Below are 15,867 nucleotides of genomic sequence, written 5' to 3' on the forward strand. Positions count from 1 at the left end.
ATCCCACTCAACCCTCCCACCGCTGAACCCTGGGATTCTGCTAGGTCAAAATCTTGGAACTCCCTACCTAACACCACTGTGGGAGAACCTTCACACGGACTGCAGCGGTTCAAAAAAGCGTCTCACCACCACCTTCTCAAGGGCAATTAGGGATGGGCAATAAATGCCGGCCTTGCCAGCGATGCCCACATCCCATGAACAAATAAAAAAATCAATAATCTCCATCCCTCTCCACATCTCCCTCCAAAATGTCAGTTCACTTGTGAATAAGACTCTTGCGTGCACAACTTTATTGTTGATGACTGCATTGTGGTTGATGACCTTGACGGAAACTTGGCTCACGGGTGACGACACCTTGCCCCTTACTGAAGCCTCCTGCCTGGCTATACTTTCCACCACCTGCCCCACCAAAACCAGTATGGTGGCGATGTGACCCTTTTCCCTAAATCTCACCTTGGTCTCTCCCACTACTCCTCTGACACCTTTTCCTCCTTTGAGCACTTCACCTTGTTGCACTCCTTTCACCTCTCCTTTAAAATCCTCATTCTCTACCACCCAACCAAGCCCCACCTCGCGATATCCTCACTCCACAGACTCAGCACTGAGCGACGATTCATCCTCGATGATTTCAAACTCCATCTAATCTCTCCTTGCCCTCTCTCCTTCCATATAAACTCTCAGCCCATATTCACAATCATCCCCTTGATCTTGCCATCTCATGTGGCCTCTTTACTCCCATGGTCTCAATTACAGAAAGACCATCTCTGATCACTTCCTTGTATCTCTCAGCATTCCACATCCCCCTTCCAATCTCACTTCTTTGTGCATCCCCCCCGGAAAGAACTCTCCCCTAAATCACTTACAGCTACACTTTCAAATTCCCATCTGTCTAGCCTTTGGCACTCTCTTCGCCACAGTACTTCTGTAGCTGTCAGTCTGCTCAATCACACCCTCACCTCCGCCTTTGATGCCCTTGTCCCCAGTAAAACCCTTACTCTCTCCAACTTTGGTCATTCCCCCTGGTACATCGTCCACCTTCACACCCTCAAACCGAAGGAATGCAGACTTGAATGTATATGGCATGCAAATAGTTTAGCCATTCATCGCCAGATCTGGCTGTGTATAAATGGGCCACGTTTTCCTACATTACAACAATGGCTACACTTCAATGTCCAAGTTCTTTCTTAAAAATCATTTTTTTTAAATGGACACAAGAATGAAGTATCTCATCCAATTTTTAAAAACACACACTGAATTCATTATAATAGACATTTCTGGATGACTTAGAAATTGGGTTCAAGATCAATAGAAAATCGCCCAAAAGTTGACCTCAGAGTGAACAATAAGATCTACAGCAAATAAATAAATTTGTTAAACGTGACCAATTATAATAGCATCAGATAGCCAAAGCAATGACAATGTTGCAAAAGAGGCATTTATCGTAAAATCAAGTTGCTGATTAGAAGTAGGTTGCTTAGATGTTACATGTGGTCAGCAGCATTGTATGGATGTTGACACTAAACAATGAAGTAAGGAGTCTGGGGGCATTTGAGTTCTGGTGTTTCAGATGTTGATAGACAGAAAGGCTGACTAATGAGAGGGTCCTTGAACTAGCAAAAGAAAAAGAGAAGCGATGAGGCTGATCATGAGGAGAAAATGACATACTGTGGGCACATTATTCAGGAGTCACAAGGTACGATTTCCTTGTTACTGTCTGGAAAAGTTGAAAGGTAATAATTCAAGAGTAGATAATGCAATGGGATTGGCAGGTGTAACATTAGAGGCTGCTAGAATCTACTTGTTCAGAGATCAAATAGTATGAAGTGTGCATGTGGTTGCGTGTGTGTGATATCTCATAGTGTATTTATCTTAGGTCATGCTGGTCACTTTGACATGAAATGGTTACACAGCTTTGTAGTGTTGGTGTACCTAATAGATGTACATGGGCAGATTTTATGAATTTGGGAATGCATATTGGGAATTCAGGCGTGGAAATTAGCGGAACCCACTGCTCCCCATCCTAATTCCTAATAAGTGAAACTCCAAGTGATAGCACAAATTTGTAAAATCTACCCTATAACCTACACAGAAAATTCTGTACACAAAGTGATTAGTTTGCATTGAAATAGGAGCATATGAACCTCACAATGGATTCTCACATACTCAGTCTGTAATTGTTTTGACAATGAGATAGTAGAATTGTTACATTAGTTACAAAAACTTACTTCTTCCATTCTCTTGTTCAATACAGGTTTCGGAACAAGAAATGGATGAGGTGATATCACGTACAACTCATCGGGAAAGCATTAGCAAAGATGGACAACTATCACACACCCCAGGTACCAACAACTGTTCCAGCATTTTAATCTTTCGCTTTCTTTCAACTTTCTTTTTTTTTTGGGATAGGAAGCTGGGGAATGAAACACTTCTCTTTTCAGAGACTTGGGGTAAGATTTTCACTGGCTCCGTTGGGCGGAAACAAGCAAGTAGCGCCCTGAAAATCATGTGGAAAAATTTACCATCTCATTCCCGCTTCTGATCCAGCAAACCCTTCCTGAAAGGGGCCTACCGGAGGGAGGCCAGAGTGCCCACCTGTTTTCAGGTGATAGCCCATTTTAATATGCAATTTGCGATCCATATTGATTTACATATAACCCTGATTGCCATTTTGGGAGATAACCGGGTGGAGGGTGTGCCATGCACACTAAGTTTTACCTGTGGTACTTCCACCTCCATTACATTACCTGCCTTCACCCTTACTTCAGCCCACCTGCCCCTGAAACCCTCATTCATGCCTTGGTCACTTCCAGACTCAATGGGCCGGAAATTGTGCTGAGCGGCGAGCACACGTTGCCCAGGGCTCGTAAGTAACTGACTCACCCACAAACTTTTCGTGGGCTTCTGGGTGCCAACCTGCTTTAGTTGAGACCCGCAAGAAGTCCAGCGGTCTTTCTCGGGCTTCTCTGAGCTGTGGGAGGAGGAAAGGGTTTCTCTGTCCCCTCCACTAATTGACTTGAAGCAAGCCACGCTGTGAGAACCAGGAAGAGAAGCTCATTCACAAACCGTGCAAACTAAGAACCAAGAAGTGTCAGATAAGATAAGTAAATGTACTATAAAATCAGGTGAAGAAAGCGAAATAAACAGAGGGTAAGATTAAAAGATGGAGAGAAAAGAGACAGAAAGATAAAGTTTTAAAAAAATAAACATTTTAAATTTTTTAATTTAAAAAAAATTTAAATGTCCAAAAACTTTTAAAATCGAGAATAATGAGACTCCACATATTTAAAGTTAATTTTCAGTGCCAGAGAGGTTGTATGGCAGTCAGTAATACTTACCACGCTGTTACATTTTTTCTCTAGAAAAGAGAAAGCTGAGGGGTGACCTGATAGAGGTCTTTAAGATAATGATAGGGTTTGATAGGGTAGATGTAGAGAAAATGTTTCCACTTGTGGGGGAGTCCAAAACTAGAGGTGACAAATATAAAATAGTCGCTAATAAATGCAATAGGGAATTCAGGAGAAACTTCTTTACCCAAAGCGTGGTAAGAATGTGGAACTCGCTACCACAAGGAGTAGTTGAGGCAAATAGCATTGATGCATTTAAGGGGAAGCTAGATATGCACATGAGGGAGAAAGGAATAGAAGGTTGTCTTGATAGGATTAGATGAAGTAGGGAGGAGGCTCATGTGGAGCATAAATGCCAACATTGACCAGTTGGGCCAAATGGCCTAGTTCTGTGCTGTAGTTTCGATGTAACTCAATGTAAAAGTTAGTTTAGACCTAATATAACTCAGCGTACCTTTTTTCTGGCGAGATTAATTAGTTTCCAGCTGGGCGGAAGAGCAAGTTCACGATGGTCCATTGATTCCAGCCTGCGACATCTCTTTAACCCAAAACTGTCAGATCAGAAGAGAATCAGGAAGAGCAAGTTCCGGATTTCAGCACTGACTGGGCATGTGCGGTCGCTGGAACTTGCTCTTCGATTTGCCCATTACTAACAGTGAGCGCTGTTGGGCTCACTGTTATTTTATGAGCAATTTCCAGACCAATGTTCTCCAGGCCAGACAGCCCGTCTCCACACTCTGTAAAGTGCAGCTCATCCAAAACTCTGCTGCCCATAGTTTATCCTGCACCAAGTCCCATTCTCCCATCACCCCATCCTTGTACCTGGTCCCCAACACCTCGAATTTATTATCCTTGTATTTAAATCCCCTTCATGACCTCACCCATCCCTATGTTAATAACCTCAATAAAAATCCATGCCTCCATGTTGCATTACAACCAGGTGGAAAACAACAAGCCACAAACAGTGGGCTTGTTCCAGCATTTTATACAGAGTAAGCCATTAATTCAGAATTCAGAACTGCCAGTATTTTTTAGAATGAATTTTTTTGTGTCACTGAGGAGCAATGATCTTTGCATTGGGGCTGGAAGGAGATGTTAAATTATGCTGATCTCCGATATTACATCTGCAGTCAGTCTGAGTATAGGGAGACCAGCTGGGCCGAATGGCCTGTTTCTGCGCTGTAAATTCTTTGTACAAATGCTGGTCATTGGAGACTCAATGGTGGGAAAAACATCCCTGGTGCAGTTCTAACCAAAAATCTGCTTCATCCATAACTACAAGTACACCATTGGAAGCCCGGGGGCGGGGCGGGGGCGGGGTGGGGGTGGGGGCGGTGGTGGGGGGCAGGGCAGGCAGGTGGACAGGGGTGAGTGAGAAATATTTTTATAGTCATAGAAATAACTGTGAAAAAGAAGGAAGGTTTTGGGGGGAGATGATAGAAGAATAAACAAATGAAGTATTTGGTTCTTAATTAAAATGTTAGGAGATAGAGCAATGAAACATTTATAATATAAATAACTGACATTAAGACAAATAAAAACAGAAAATGCAAGTCAGGCAGCATCCGTGGAGAAAGAAACACATGACCTATCATCAGAACCATCCTCTGCTATTTACATTCCAGTTCTGACGAAGGGTCATCAACCTGAAACGTTAACTCTGTTTCTCCACAGATGCTGCCTGACTTGTTGAGTGTTTCCAGCATTTTCTGTTTTTATTTCAGATTTCCAGCATCCGCAGTATTTTGCTTTTGCTTTTGACATTAAGACAAAGTTATTTGCACCTTAACCAAGTTTTCTAAAGCAGCAGTTAAATAATATTACAAATATATCTGTGAGAGTTGTATCTTTCAGTATCAGTAAGGTGTATAATACTTTTATCTCTGTCAGTTATCCAATACATTGCTTCAGTAAATTTGAGGTATTACATTGATGGACGTACCACTGCCTTGTTTACAACAACAACTTGCATTCATATAGTGCCTTTAATGTAGTAAGATGTCCCAAGGTGCTTCATTGAAACATTATCAAACAAAATTTGACACCAAGCCACATAAGGAGATATTAGTACAAGTGACCAAACGTTTGGTCAAAGAGGTAGGTTTTAAGGAGCATCTTAACGGAGGAGAGAGAGTTAGAAAGGTTTAGGGAAGGAATTCCAGAGCTTAAGGCCTGGACAGCTGAAGGCATGGCCGCCAATGGTGGACCGATTAAAAACAGGGATGCACAAGAGGCCAGAATTGGAGGAGAACAGAGATCTGGGAGGGTTGTAGGGCTGGAGGAGGTTACAGAGATAGGGAGGGGCAAGGCCATGAAGGGATTTGAAAAAGGATGAGAATTTTAAAATCGAGATGTTGCCGGACCGGGAGCCAATGTAGGTCAGCGAGCACAGGGGTGATAGGAGAAATGGGACTTGGTGCGAGTTAGGATATGGGCAGCAGAGTTTTGGATGAGCTCAATGTTATGGAGGGTGGAAGATGGGAGGCCAGCCAGGAGAGCATTGGAATAGTCAAGTCTAGAGGTAACAAAGGCATGGATGAGGGTTTCAGCAGCTGATGAGCTGAGGCAGGGGCGGAGATGGGCGATGTTGGGGAGGTGGAAGTAGGCGCTCTTGGTGATGGAGCGGCTATGTGGTCGGAAGCTCATCTCAGGGTCATATAGGACGCAATGGTTGCGAACGGTCTGGTTCAGCCTCAGACAGTGGCCAGGGAGAGGGATGGAGTTGAAGGCTAGGGAATGGAGTTTGTGGTGGGGACCGAAGACAATGGCTTTGATTTTCCCAATATTTAGTTGGAGGAAATTTCTGCTCATCCAGTACTGGATGTTGGACAAGCAGCGTGACGAATCGGAGGCAGTGGAGGGGTTGAGACAAATAGTGGTAAGGTAGAGCTGGGTGTCGACAGCAAACCTGACGTATTTTGGGATGAGGTCGTCGAGGCTGCAAAGGGTCTGTATGTGTATATATATCTTAACACATCCTGAGGACGTCCAACGTGCCTTAGAGCCAATGGGCCACTTTGTTGTACTTGCACTGTTGTGTGTAGGCAAATACAGCAGCCAATTTGCGCACAGTGGATAAATGAATCACCAGTCTGTTTTTGGTGGCATAGGTCAACCATCAGAAACTGCATTCCAGGTCCCAAATTACGCACAAAATCTGCTAGTATATTTAAAGGTATTCAATGGTTCTGTATAGTTTCTAATACAATATATAACAACATTCATCATTATGTGTTAGCAATAATTCAGTTTCTAGATGTGCGACCAAATAACATTTTAAAGGTTTTCAAAAGTTAAAAAGTCTTTTAATGTTGCAGGGTAAATAAACTTCGTCTTCTGAACATACTGTATTCAAAACAAATTCTGAGCTGCATTCAGGCCGATATCTGAAGCTGTCTCTTAGAGCATTACCATACATGGTTTGGCAAAACTGACATATTTAGAGAAAAATCACTTGATTTGCAACTGTAACAATTGAAAATTTGGAAAACTATTTTCTGAACAGATTTTTGACCTCCACTCCCTTAATAATACGACCCCTTCATCATGTCATTAGTTAGAAGGAAAAAGTTTTAAGTTCTATTTTATGAACCTTTAGTGAAGTTCAATGTAATTACCACATTCATGTACACCCTTACCTTGCTGAAGCTTCATATAGTTAGCACAACAAATGACAAGAGTAGTCCTATGAAGATTGGTGTTACTTTGAACACCAAAGAAAACAAGGTTCTGGTGCAGTTCGCACAATTTTCAGGATTATAAAATGTAATTGGTTGCATCTTCTGTCTTCCCATCACATTTTGTTTTTACAAAAATCTGTCAATCTTTTCCAAAATTAACTCAGTTATCACTCTTCACATTGTAGGGTTGGGGAAAGGAAAAGCAAAATACTTGTAGTCTATTAACCTTTTCTTCAATTTTTTCCTCCCCTCCTGTCTTAAAGGCACTGACTCGTGCTAAGTGTCCCCTGATACCTAGATCTAGTGGTCGATCTTCATGTATGTGCCTAGACAGTGAATATTAGCATGCTATCCTACCTTGTGGGACATTGCAGTCAAGCCGATTCTTCTCCCACCTAACATTCACGCATGTATACTTTCTAGCAGTGACCACTGGATGATGATCAGCAACAGAAGCCCTGGTTAATTTTTTTTTCCTGTTCACTAACCCAGGGACGCTGAGGGCAGTTGTGTTGTCCTTACTGCCATCCCAGCTGAGTTGAGCTAATTCTGCTTATACTGAAGATCAAACCTGGCACCTTCCTGGATTGTATAACTTAGTGCCATACTAGGCAGTGTTTAATACACTAAAACATTAGGAGAGCTAAGTTTCTATTTTCATTCTATATTAAACCTGTTTTGTGCTTGTAACTAGCATATAGCATGTTTCTTACTAGTGAAGATTAAATTTTAACAGCAACAAATGGGCATAAGATACAAACTAAATTCTATCATAACTAGGACAGAAAGAAGCCTATCTAAAAACTAGCAATCCATAAGTGTTTTTAAGGCAGATGAAGTAAACTATATTCATCTTCTCGAGTGGGGTAGACCAGGAACTCCATCACCAAATTCTTGAATATTTTGGTGGGGGGTGGGGGGAAGGCAGGGAGATAGTGTAAAAAAATCAAAGTAAGATCTCTGACCAACAAGGAGTTCATTTAAGAGCCTTTAAGAACCTATGTAAATAAGGATATAGGGAGAGGGCTAAAGCTACAAAGCATTCTCTTAACTGGAATAGATTGTCTGCTCCTGGTGCTAAATAGTTGCTATTCAATGGGCGTTGCTGAAATGAACTACAGCTGGCTTGTCTGTAATATTTGCTAGGGCTGCTATCTGCTGTTTGTGAGCGTAGGGGAGTGTAATAGAGTCATGAGCTGTCAGCTAGGAGGTGTTTGGGATCATGAGGGAGTTGAGAGGCAAACAATTAATCTCAAATTTTATAAATGGGTTAAAATCCTTCCGACCTCCTCAACCCACTAATTTTGCAATTGTATAATGATCCTGACACTGCAGTGGTTGTTGAGATAGTGACTGGGCTGCTGAGCAACAGAATTTTTCTTCATATTGAGGAATTGTCCTGGATGTAAAGCAACTGTGATGACTTCGAATGGAAACGAAAATTGGGAGAGGTGTTTAACGGGTTGCCGATCCGATATTTGCACGTTTTAGACTATTGTCTAAAGTCAAAACTACCTCCATTATCTCCAAGGCTTTCCTTGCTGGCCTCCCATTCTCTACCCTCCATAAACTCGTAACTAGTTCAAAACTCAGCAGTCCGTGCCCTGTCCTGCACTTACTCCCACTCACCCATAACTCCCATCCTTGCTGATCTATATTGGGTCCATGTTCCCCATCTCATTGTTGTCTTCAAATTCCTTCACACAGCCTTGCCCCACTCTATCTCTGTAACTTCTTCCTGCATTCTTTGGCGCCCTGACTCTGGCCATTGGGCAACCTCCCCTTTGCCACTCCTTCGGTGGCACAGACTTCAGCCATTTGAGCCCTACTATCTGCAACTCCCTCCCAATACCCCTGTGCTTCTCCACTTCCTTCTCCAGCTTTAGATTCCTTCTCAAAATCTATCTTTTCAGCTAACATTTCAGTCACTGCTCCTGACTCTTGCACCATGACTCGTTGTTTACTCCTTTTATCTATTTCTCTCCATTTCTGTAAAGCACCGTGGGACATTTTCTATATTAAAGGTGGCATATAAATGCAAGTTGTTGTTTACAAGATTATAACTAGCAATATTGAAAACTAAGTCCACTGGTTGTTTAAAAATTTTAATGGTGGTTGCAAGTTTACAAGTTGAATCCTTTATTGTTAAGAAGATTGAGATCAGCAGGTGTTCATCAGATAAAAATAAAACCACATTGTTTAGCATTTTTAATGGTATCTTTTTCAACGGGGAACCAGAGAAGATCAGATGTATATGTTTTATTGATCAATTTAAATATTAAATAACTTTTTATTGCAAGGGGGTTGGAGTATAATAGTAAGGAGGTCTTGCTCCAATTGTATAGGGCTCTGGTGAGACCACACCTGGAGTACTGTGTATAGTTTTTGTCTGCTTACCTAAGGAAGGATATACTTGCCTTAGAGGGGGTGCAACAAAGTTTCACTAGATTGATTCCTGGGATGAGAGATTGAGTAGAATGGGCCTCTATTCTTTGAAGTTTAAAAGATTGAGAGGTGATCTCATTGAAATGTATAAAATTCTGAGAGGGCTTGACAGGGTAGATGCTGAGAGGCTGCTTCCCCTGGCTGGAGAGTCTAGAACTAGGGGTTATGGTCTCAAGATAAGGGGTCGGCCATTTAGGACTGAGATGAGGAAAGATTTCTTCACTCAGAAGGTTGTGAATCTTTGGAATTCTCTACCCCGGAGGGCTGTGGATGCTCAGTTTTGAGTATATTCAAGGCTGAGATTGATGGATATTTTGGACACTAAGTGAATCAAGGGATATGGGGATCGGACGGAAAAGTGGAGTGGCGGTAGATCATCAGCCATGATCTTATTGAATGACGGGGCAGGCTCGAGGGGTCGTATGGCCTACTCCTGCTTCTAATTCTTATTACTTGTAGGCTTCATCACATTTAATCCATTTTATTTGTGTGTTTTTTTTAGCTAGGCCTGTGTGTGAATTATTACCAATACAACTGCACAATTTGTGCATGCATGCACACACGCACAGAACGCCCCATTTCCCAAGGATCTGCAAATAAGTCGTGACAAAAAGGCCCTGCTGGACTTCATTGGTACTGCAGGAATAAACTTTTTGGGCTCGATATTAGCATCCGCTAACGGGTGCGTTCCTTGCTGGGGGGGGGTTCCGAAGATCGGGGATTCCCGGGGCGGGTCGGGAGCCCGGCTCCAACTCGCCCACTTCCGAGTTTCCCATGGACGCGTTGACATGCGTGCGCAGCCCCTGCATGTGGGACTCCCGCCGGCAATTAAAGCCGGCGGGGTGCCACTTAAAGTATTTATTTAGGTACTTCAGGTCCTTTACAGACCTGATTAAGGAGATATTTCAGGAGGGGTGGGATTTTACAAACAATTAGGATTGTACTGGGGGAAACACTCCCAGTTCAAATGGACGTATTGCAGCCATCAGCCTGTGACAGCTGCAAAGGTCCATTTGACAGGTGTGGGGGGGGAGACCCTCACTCATTGCAGGAGGCCACTCTGTCACTTTGGACAAAGTTTGGCCTCCACCACCCTCCTCCTAATTTTTCCTATTTCATGCAGCATCTGTCAGTGGAGGACTGCCCCTTTAAACAGAGCTCCTCCAGCTGACAGACCTTACTGCGCATATGCAGTCCGCCCGCCGCACAGCTCAGCAGCAGGGAACCCGGAAGACCAGGTAAGTGGATCCAATTAGCCTGCGATTGCGCGCGGGGCAGACTGATTTCACCGGGCACGTTACCCACACGCACAATCGCCCCCCTGCCGCGAACCCACCGCCCTGGTAATATCGAGCCCTTTATTTCGGCTCTCAAGAAGACTTTATCAGCTCGTTTGATAAACTGGGTGACCCAGAAGTTGCAGCCCAGTTCAAGGGTGGAGAGCAGGTAAATCAGCCACCTGTGGTTAGAAATTGAGGTGGAACTAGAGGAAATAGTTTCTCTGTACCCTCTAGAATCCCTTTATCATTTTGAACACCTCAATTAGATCACTGCTCAATTTTCTAAACTCAAGAGAATACATGCCAAATTTATGTAACCTGTCCTCATAATTTAACCCTTTAAGCCCTGGTATCATTCTGGTGAATCTGCGCTGTACCCCTCTCTAAGGCCAGTACTGTGTATCTTTTCTGAGGTTCGTGCTCAAATCTGAAAGTAACATCGTACCAGTATGAAACCTGTTGCCACGAGATATATTTCCACACTGACATGATACCAGTGCGCATGGTTTGTGGTGCCAGGTTTAACTGTTTGTGGTGCCAGGTTAAGTGAAGCCCAGGTTCTCTCCGGTAGAAACTTGCCAATGTAAAACCAGTGATTAGTACAAGAAGATGTAGCTGGAATGGGGATGATCTATCGTACAGGATATTTATAGAGGATACATATGTAGCGTACATTAAAATGTCCTTCTCTACAGGATTATCATCAAAGAGTCCATCACCTAGTGTGAAATCCAAGCAGGGTGATGGATCTTCTCTCAGCTGGACTATGAAACGCTTTTTGGAACCCACAAGCCGGGTAAGCAAAATAATTTGATATAGTTTGGCAAGGACTAAATGAGGTGATAGTTATAGTAATGTACTTACTATCTGCTAGACCGGATCTCTGCAAAAGCTTTACACCAAGGCTCCATTCATTTTTAATCTGAAAATGTAATTACAGTATCTTGCTGAATTGCACTTTTTAAAAATAATTTTATTGTGCCAGTCAGGTGCAGATGTTCACAGCTTCTTCAATCACTGATCTGTGAAGAAGATGTGAACATTTACAACTGACACCATGAATTGTGAAGCCCAATTCAGAATCAGCACAAAATGGCAGCAGCAGTAGTCAGTGAGTGTGAACTAGCTAGCAGGCAATTTAATAGTTGAGGGAGTCATCACAGCCAAGTAAATCCTGTCTTCACATTGGGGGGAAGAAATGCAGAATAAAAATATTATGCATTTTTTCCAGATTACAGTCAAAAAGATGCACAGTATGATTCCGTTTCTATTGAAATAGAATTCATATGTATGCTGAGCACAGACTACTTTTATGTTGATGGGTGAAAACTAAAATATTCGCTCCATGATACAAATGCCCACAGCACCTTTGTGCACCTTGTCATTTACCAATATTCATATGTCCTTTTTTTGTGGATTTGTGGAATTTGTTTTCTGGTCTCTAGTTTCACTTGAGGACTGTCAGTATTGCACTTGAGTTCTCCAGTTCCTAGTTCTGCCATCAGATTTTATATTATGTAAGTTCCTTCCATTTCATTACTCATACTTTCCTGCATTTTAATAATCTGGATCATGTCCCCGTTCGCTTTTATGTACGATGAAATAAATTTATAGAGCTCCCCAGTGCTTCAGTTGGTAAGTGCACCATTCTGAAGGTATCAGGTTCGATCACTGTTCTGTGCTAAGTTAGCTAACCTCAGCTGGGCATAATAATTGCACTACAGTTGTCCTCAAGTATTGATGGGCTAAGGAAGTGAAAAGAAAGCCATCTGAGGCCTTGATCCTTTCTGCTATTAATTGACTCCTGCTGGAAAAGCACACAAGGCAAGCAGCCTACCACCACTCACTGCCCAGGCTCACATAAAAGATGGCCTTTGGCAGAGTGGTGCCAGCACCCAATGGAACTATGCCCTAATATGAGTTAGTGGCTTCAGGAAAGGAAGGAACTGGAAAAATAAAAAACAAATTCATGTATTTGTGTGCAAGGGGAAATTAAGCCCCTAAAATTATTGATCACACAAAAGTGGAGTATTATGATGCTTCAGACCTTGGACCTACATTTGGTTCTGAATAAAAGTCACGTTATATCAACTATTACTTAATGCTAAAAATAATGATGACCAAGGCCTCCACCTTTCCAGGCAGTAAAAAATTTCACTTTGAACATTCTTATTTGATAGCTATTCAAGATAACATGCAATAAATATCTTACCTCTCATACTGATTCATATATTGCTATGCACATGACAAGATTTATTGGACCTTTACAACTTCAGCATGAAAATGGGCACAGTAAATCAAATCCATTGCACTATGGTTAATAAGATTTTAGTAAATCCTTTTTTCAAATACCGCAGTGTATTTTATACCCATTTTTAGTTCTATGAAATGTTTATCCAGTGTTGTAATGCATTTGTTCTTAAATACTGAAACTAAATAAAAAGAAAAGGACTGGTTGACTAGTGGTTTAATATATTCTCCTATTACCTCTGGAAGCTCTGTTTAAATCCAGTCTGAACTGATGAGTTGAAAGCCTCCTCTCTGCTGGTTGCAAGAAACCTATGTGAAATTACAGTTGCAAGTGGGTATGTAACCACAGTACAAACTGTCCACAAGTCTAACACAAATTAGCAGCCTTATTCAGAGAGGCCATTGTGTATGAAATGGGATGGTTCACACTGGTGCACTGGAGGGCTGCTACAATTGGAGTTAAAGCACATTGTTTAAACACAGAAGCAGGAGCTTTAGTTGGCATGTGGCTTCATGTTGTACGTGAGATGGAGTGTTTGGTGCTGACAGTGTGTGCCCAAATTGGGGTTGTGTTGCATTCCCCAGCATTGACCTCCCACCCACTGATGAGTACAAAAAAATTCACCAAAATGAAAGATATAAAATCTATTTAAATAATTAAAGAACATTTGGGATATAGAATCATAGAAAGGCTACAGCATGGAAGGAGGCCATTCAGCCCATCGAGTCAGCGCCAGCTCTACGCAAGAGCAATCCAGCTAGGCCCACTCCCCTGCCCTATCCCCGTAGCCCTGCAAATTTTTTACTTTCAAGTACTTATCCAGTTCCTTTTTGAAGGCCATGATTGAATCTGCTTCCACCACCCCCTCAGGATCCAGGATTCCAAATCCTAACCACTCGCTTTGTAAAAACATTTTTCCTCATATCTCCTTTGGTTCTTTTGCCAATCACCTTAAATCTATGCCCTCTGGTTCTTGACCCTTCCGCCAATGGAACAGTTTCTCTCCATCTACTCTGTCTAGACCCTTCATGATTTTGAATACCTCTATCAAATCTCTTTGTAACATTCTCTGTTCCAAGGAGAACAACCCCAGCTTCTCCACTCTCCACGTAACTAAAGTATGCTTTTTTAACCGTTTTCTCAACCTGCCCTGCCACCTTCAATGATTTGTGCACGTATACCCCCAGATCTCTCTGTTCCTGTACCCCTTTTAGAATTGTACCCTTTAGGTCATATTGCCTCTCCTCGTTTTTCCTTCTGAAATGTATCACTTCGCATTTTTCTGCGTTAAATTTCATCTACGTGTCCGCCCATGCCACCAGCCTGTCTATATCCTCTTGAAGTCTATCACTATTCTCCTCACTGTTTACTACCCTTCCAAGTTTTGTGTCATCTGCAAATTTTGAAATTGCGCCCTGTCCGAGTCATTAATATATATCAAGAAAAGCAGTGGTCCGAGCACCAATCCCTGGGGAACGCCACTGTACACCTCCCTCACCACTACTCTCTGTTTCCTGTCACTTAACCAATTCTGTATCCATGTTGCTACTGCCCCCTTTATTCCATGGGCCGCAATCTTGTTGACAAGTCTACCATGCGGTAGTTTATCAAACGCCTTTTGAAAGTCCATATACACCACATCAACTGCATTGCCCTCATCTAACCTCTCTGTTACCTCATCAAAAAACTCGATCAAGTTAGCTAAACATGATTTGCCTTTAACAAATCCATGCTGGCTTTCTATAATCAATCCACACTCATCCAAGTGACTGTTAATTCTCTCCCAGATTATTGTTTCTAGAAGTTTCCCCATCACCGAGGTTAAACTAACTGGCCTATAATTGCTGGGTTTATCCTTACACCCTTTTTTGAACAAGGGTGTAACATTTGTAATTCTCCAGTCCTCTGGCACCACCCCTGTATCTAAGCATGTTTGGAAGATTATGGCCAGTACCTCCGCAATTTCCACCCTTACTTCCCTCAGCAACCTAGGATGCATCCCATCTGGACCGGGTGACTTATCTACTTTAAGTACATCTAGCCTTTCTAGTACCTCTTCCTTATCAATTTTTAGCCCATCCAGTATCTCAACTATATTTTCCTTTACTGAGACTCTGGCAACATATTCTTCCTTGGTAAAGACAGATGCAAAGTACTCATCTAGTACCTCAGCCATCCCCTCTGCCTCCATGAGTAGATCTCCTTTATGGTACCTAATTGGTCCCACCCCTACTCTTACTATCCGTTTACTATTTATATGCCTGTAGAAGACTTTTGGATTCCATTTTACGTTGGCCACCAGTCTAGTCTCATACTCTCTCTTTGCCCCTCTTATTTCCTTTTTCACTCCCCCTCTGAACTTTCTATATTCAGCCTGGTTCTCACTTGTGTTATCAACCTGACATCTGTCATACGCCCCTTTTTTCCGCATCATCTTACTTTCTATCTCTTTTGTCATTCAGGGAGCTCTGGAGCTTTTGAGCAATACTGGGCGCAACCTTTGCAAATGGGGTCTTGACGAGTCTTGCACACAGTTGGAGTTCAGGCTCATAGGATTACAAGATAAATATTCTCATCCCATCTTAGTTCATCTATCCTAAAAGATCCTACACTTCCCTCCCCCATTTGCAGCCTCTTTTTTTTTTCTTAAATGATTGCAGGGTTTTTACCATAATTTTTTTCCCCAGAAATCCATTCCATGTATTGATCACCCTTTGTGTAAAAAAACTTCCAAATTTGCTTTTTACTAGTTTGAAACTTTATCTCCTTGTTCTACTCTCACAATTTAATTTGAAGTAATATTCATGATATGCCTTTTCTATACCATCAGTTGTCATATATACCTTCATAAGGTCACATCTCAGTCT

At 42.2% G+C, this 15,867-nt stretch overlaps 1 protein-coding gene across 5 annotated transcripts in view; it reads left to right on the top strand.

Annotated features, from left to right (window-relative positions):
• The window catches only part of pdzd2 (PDZ domain containing 2), a 365,301-nt gene that overhangs the window by 297,080 nt on the left and 52,354 nt on the right, over positions 1-15,867 (top strand). For all 5 annotated transcript variants that reach the window (XM_067984873.1, XM_067984884.1, XM_067984901.1 and 2 more), the window contains 2 exons: positions 2,252-2,339; positions 11,445-11,545. In XM_067984873.1, coding sequence (XP_067840974.1) covers positions 2,252-2,339; positions 11,445-11,545 — 189 coding nt within the window. The remainder of the gene's footprint in view (positions 1-2,251; positions 2,340-11,444; positions 11,546-15,867) is intronic.

Source organism: Heptranchias perlo, chromosome 1, assembly GCF_035084215.1.
Source record: "Heptranchias perlo isolate sHepPer1 chromosome 1, sHepPer1.hap1, whole genome shotgun sequence".
NCBI lineage: Eukaryota > Metazoa > Chordata > Chondrichthyes > Hexanchiformes > Hexanchidae > Heptranchias > Heptranchias perlo.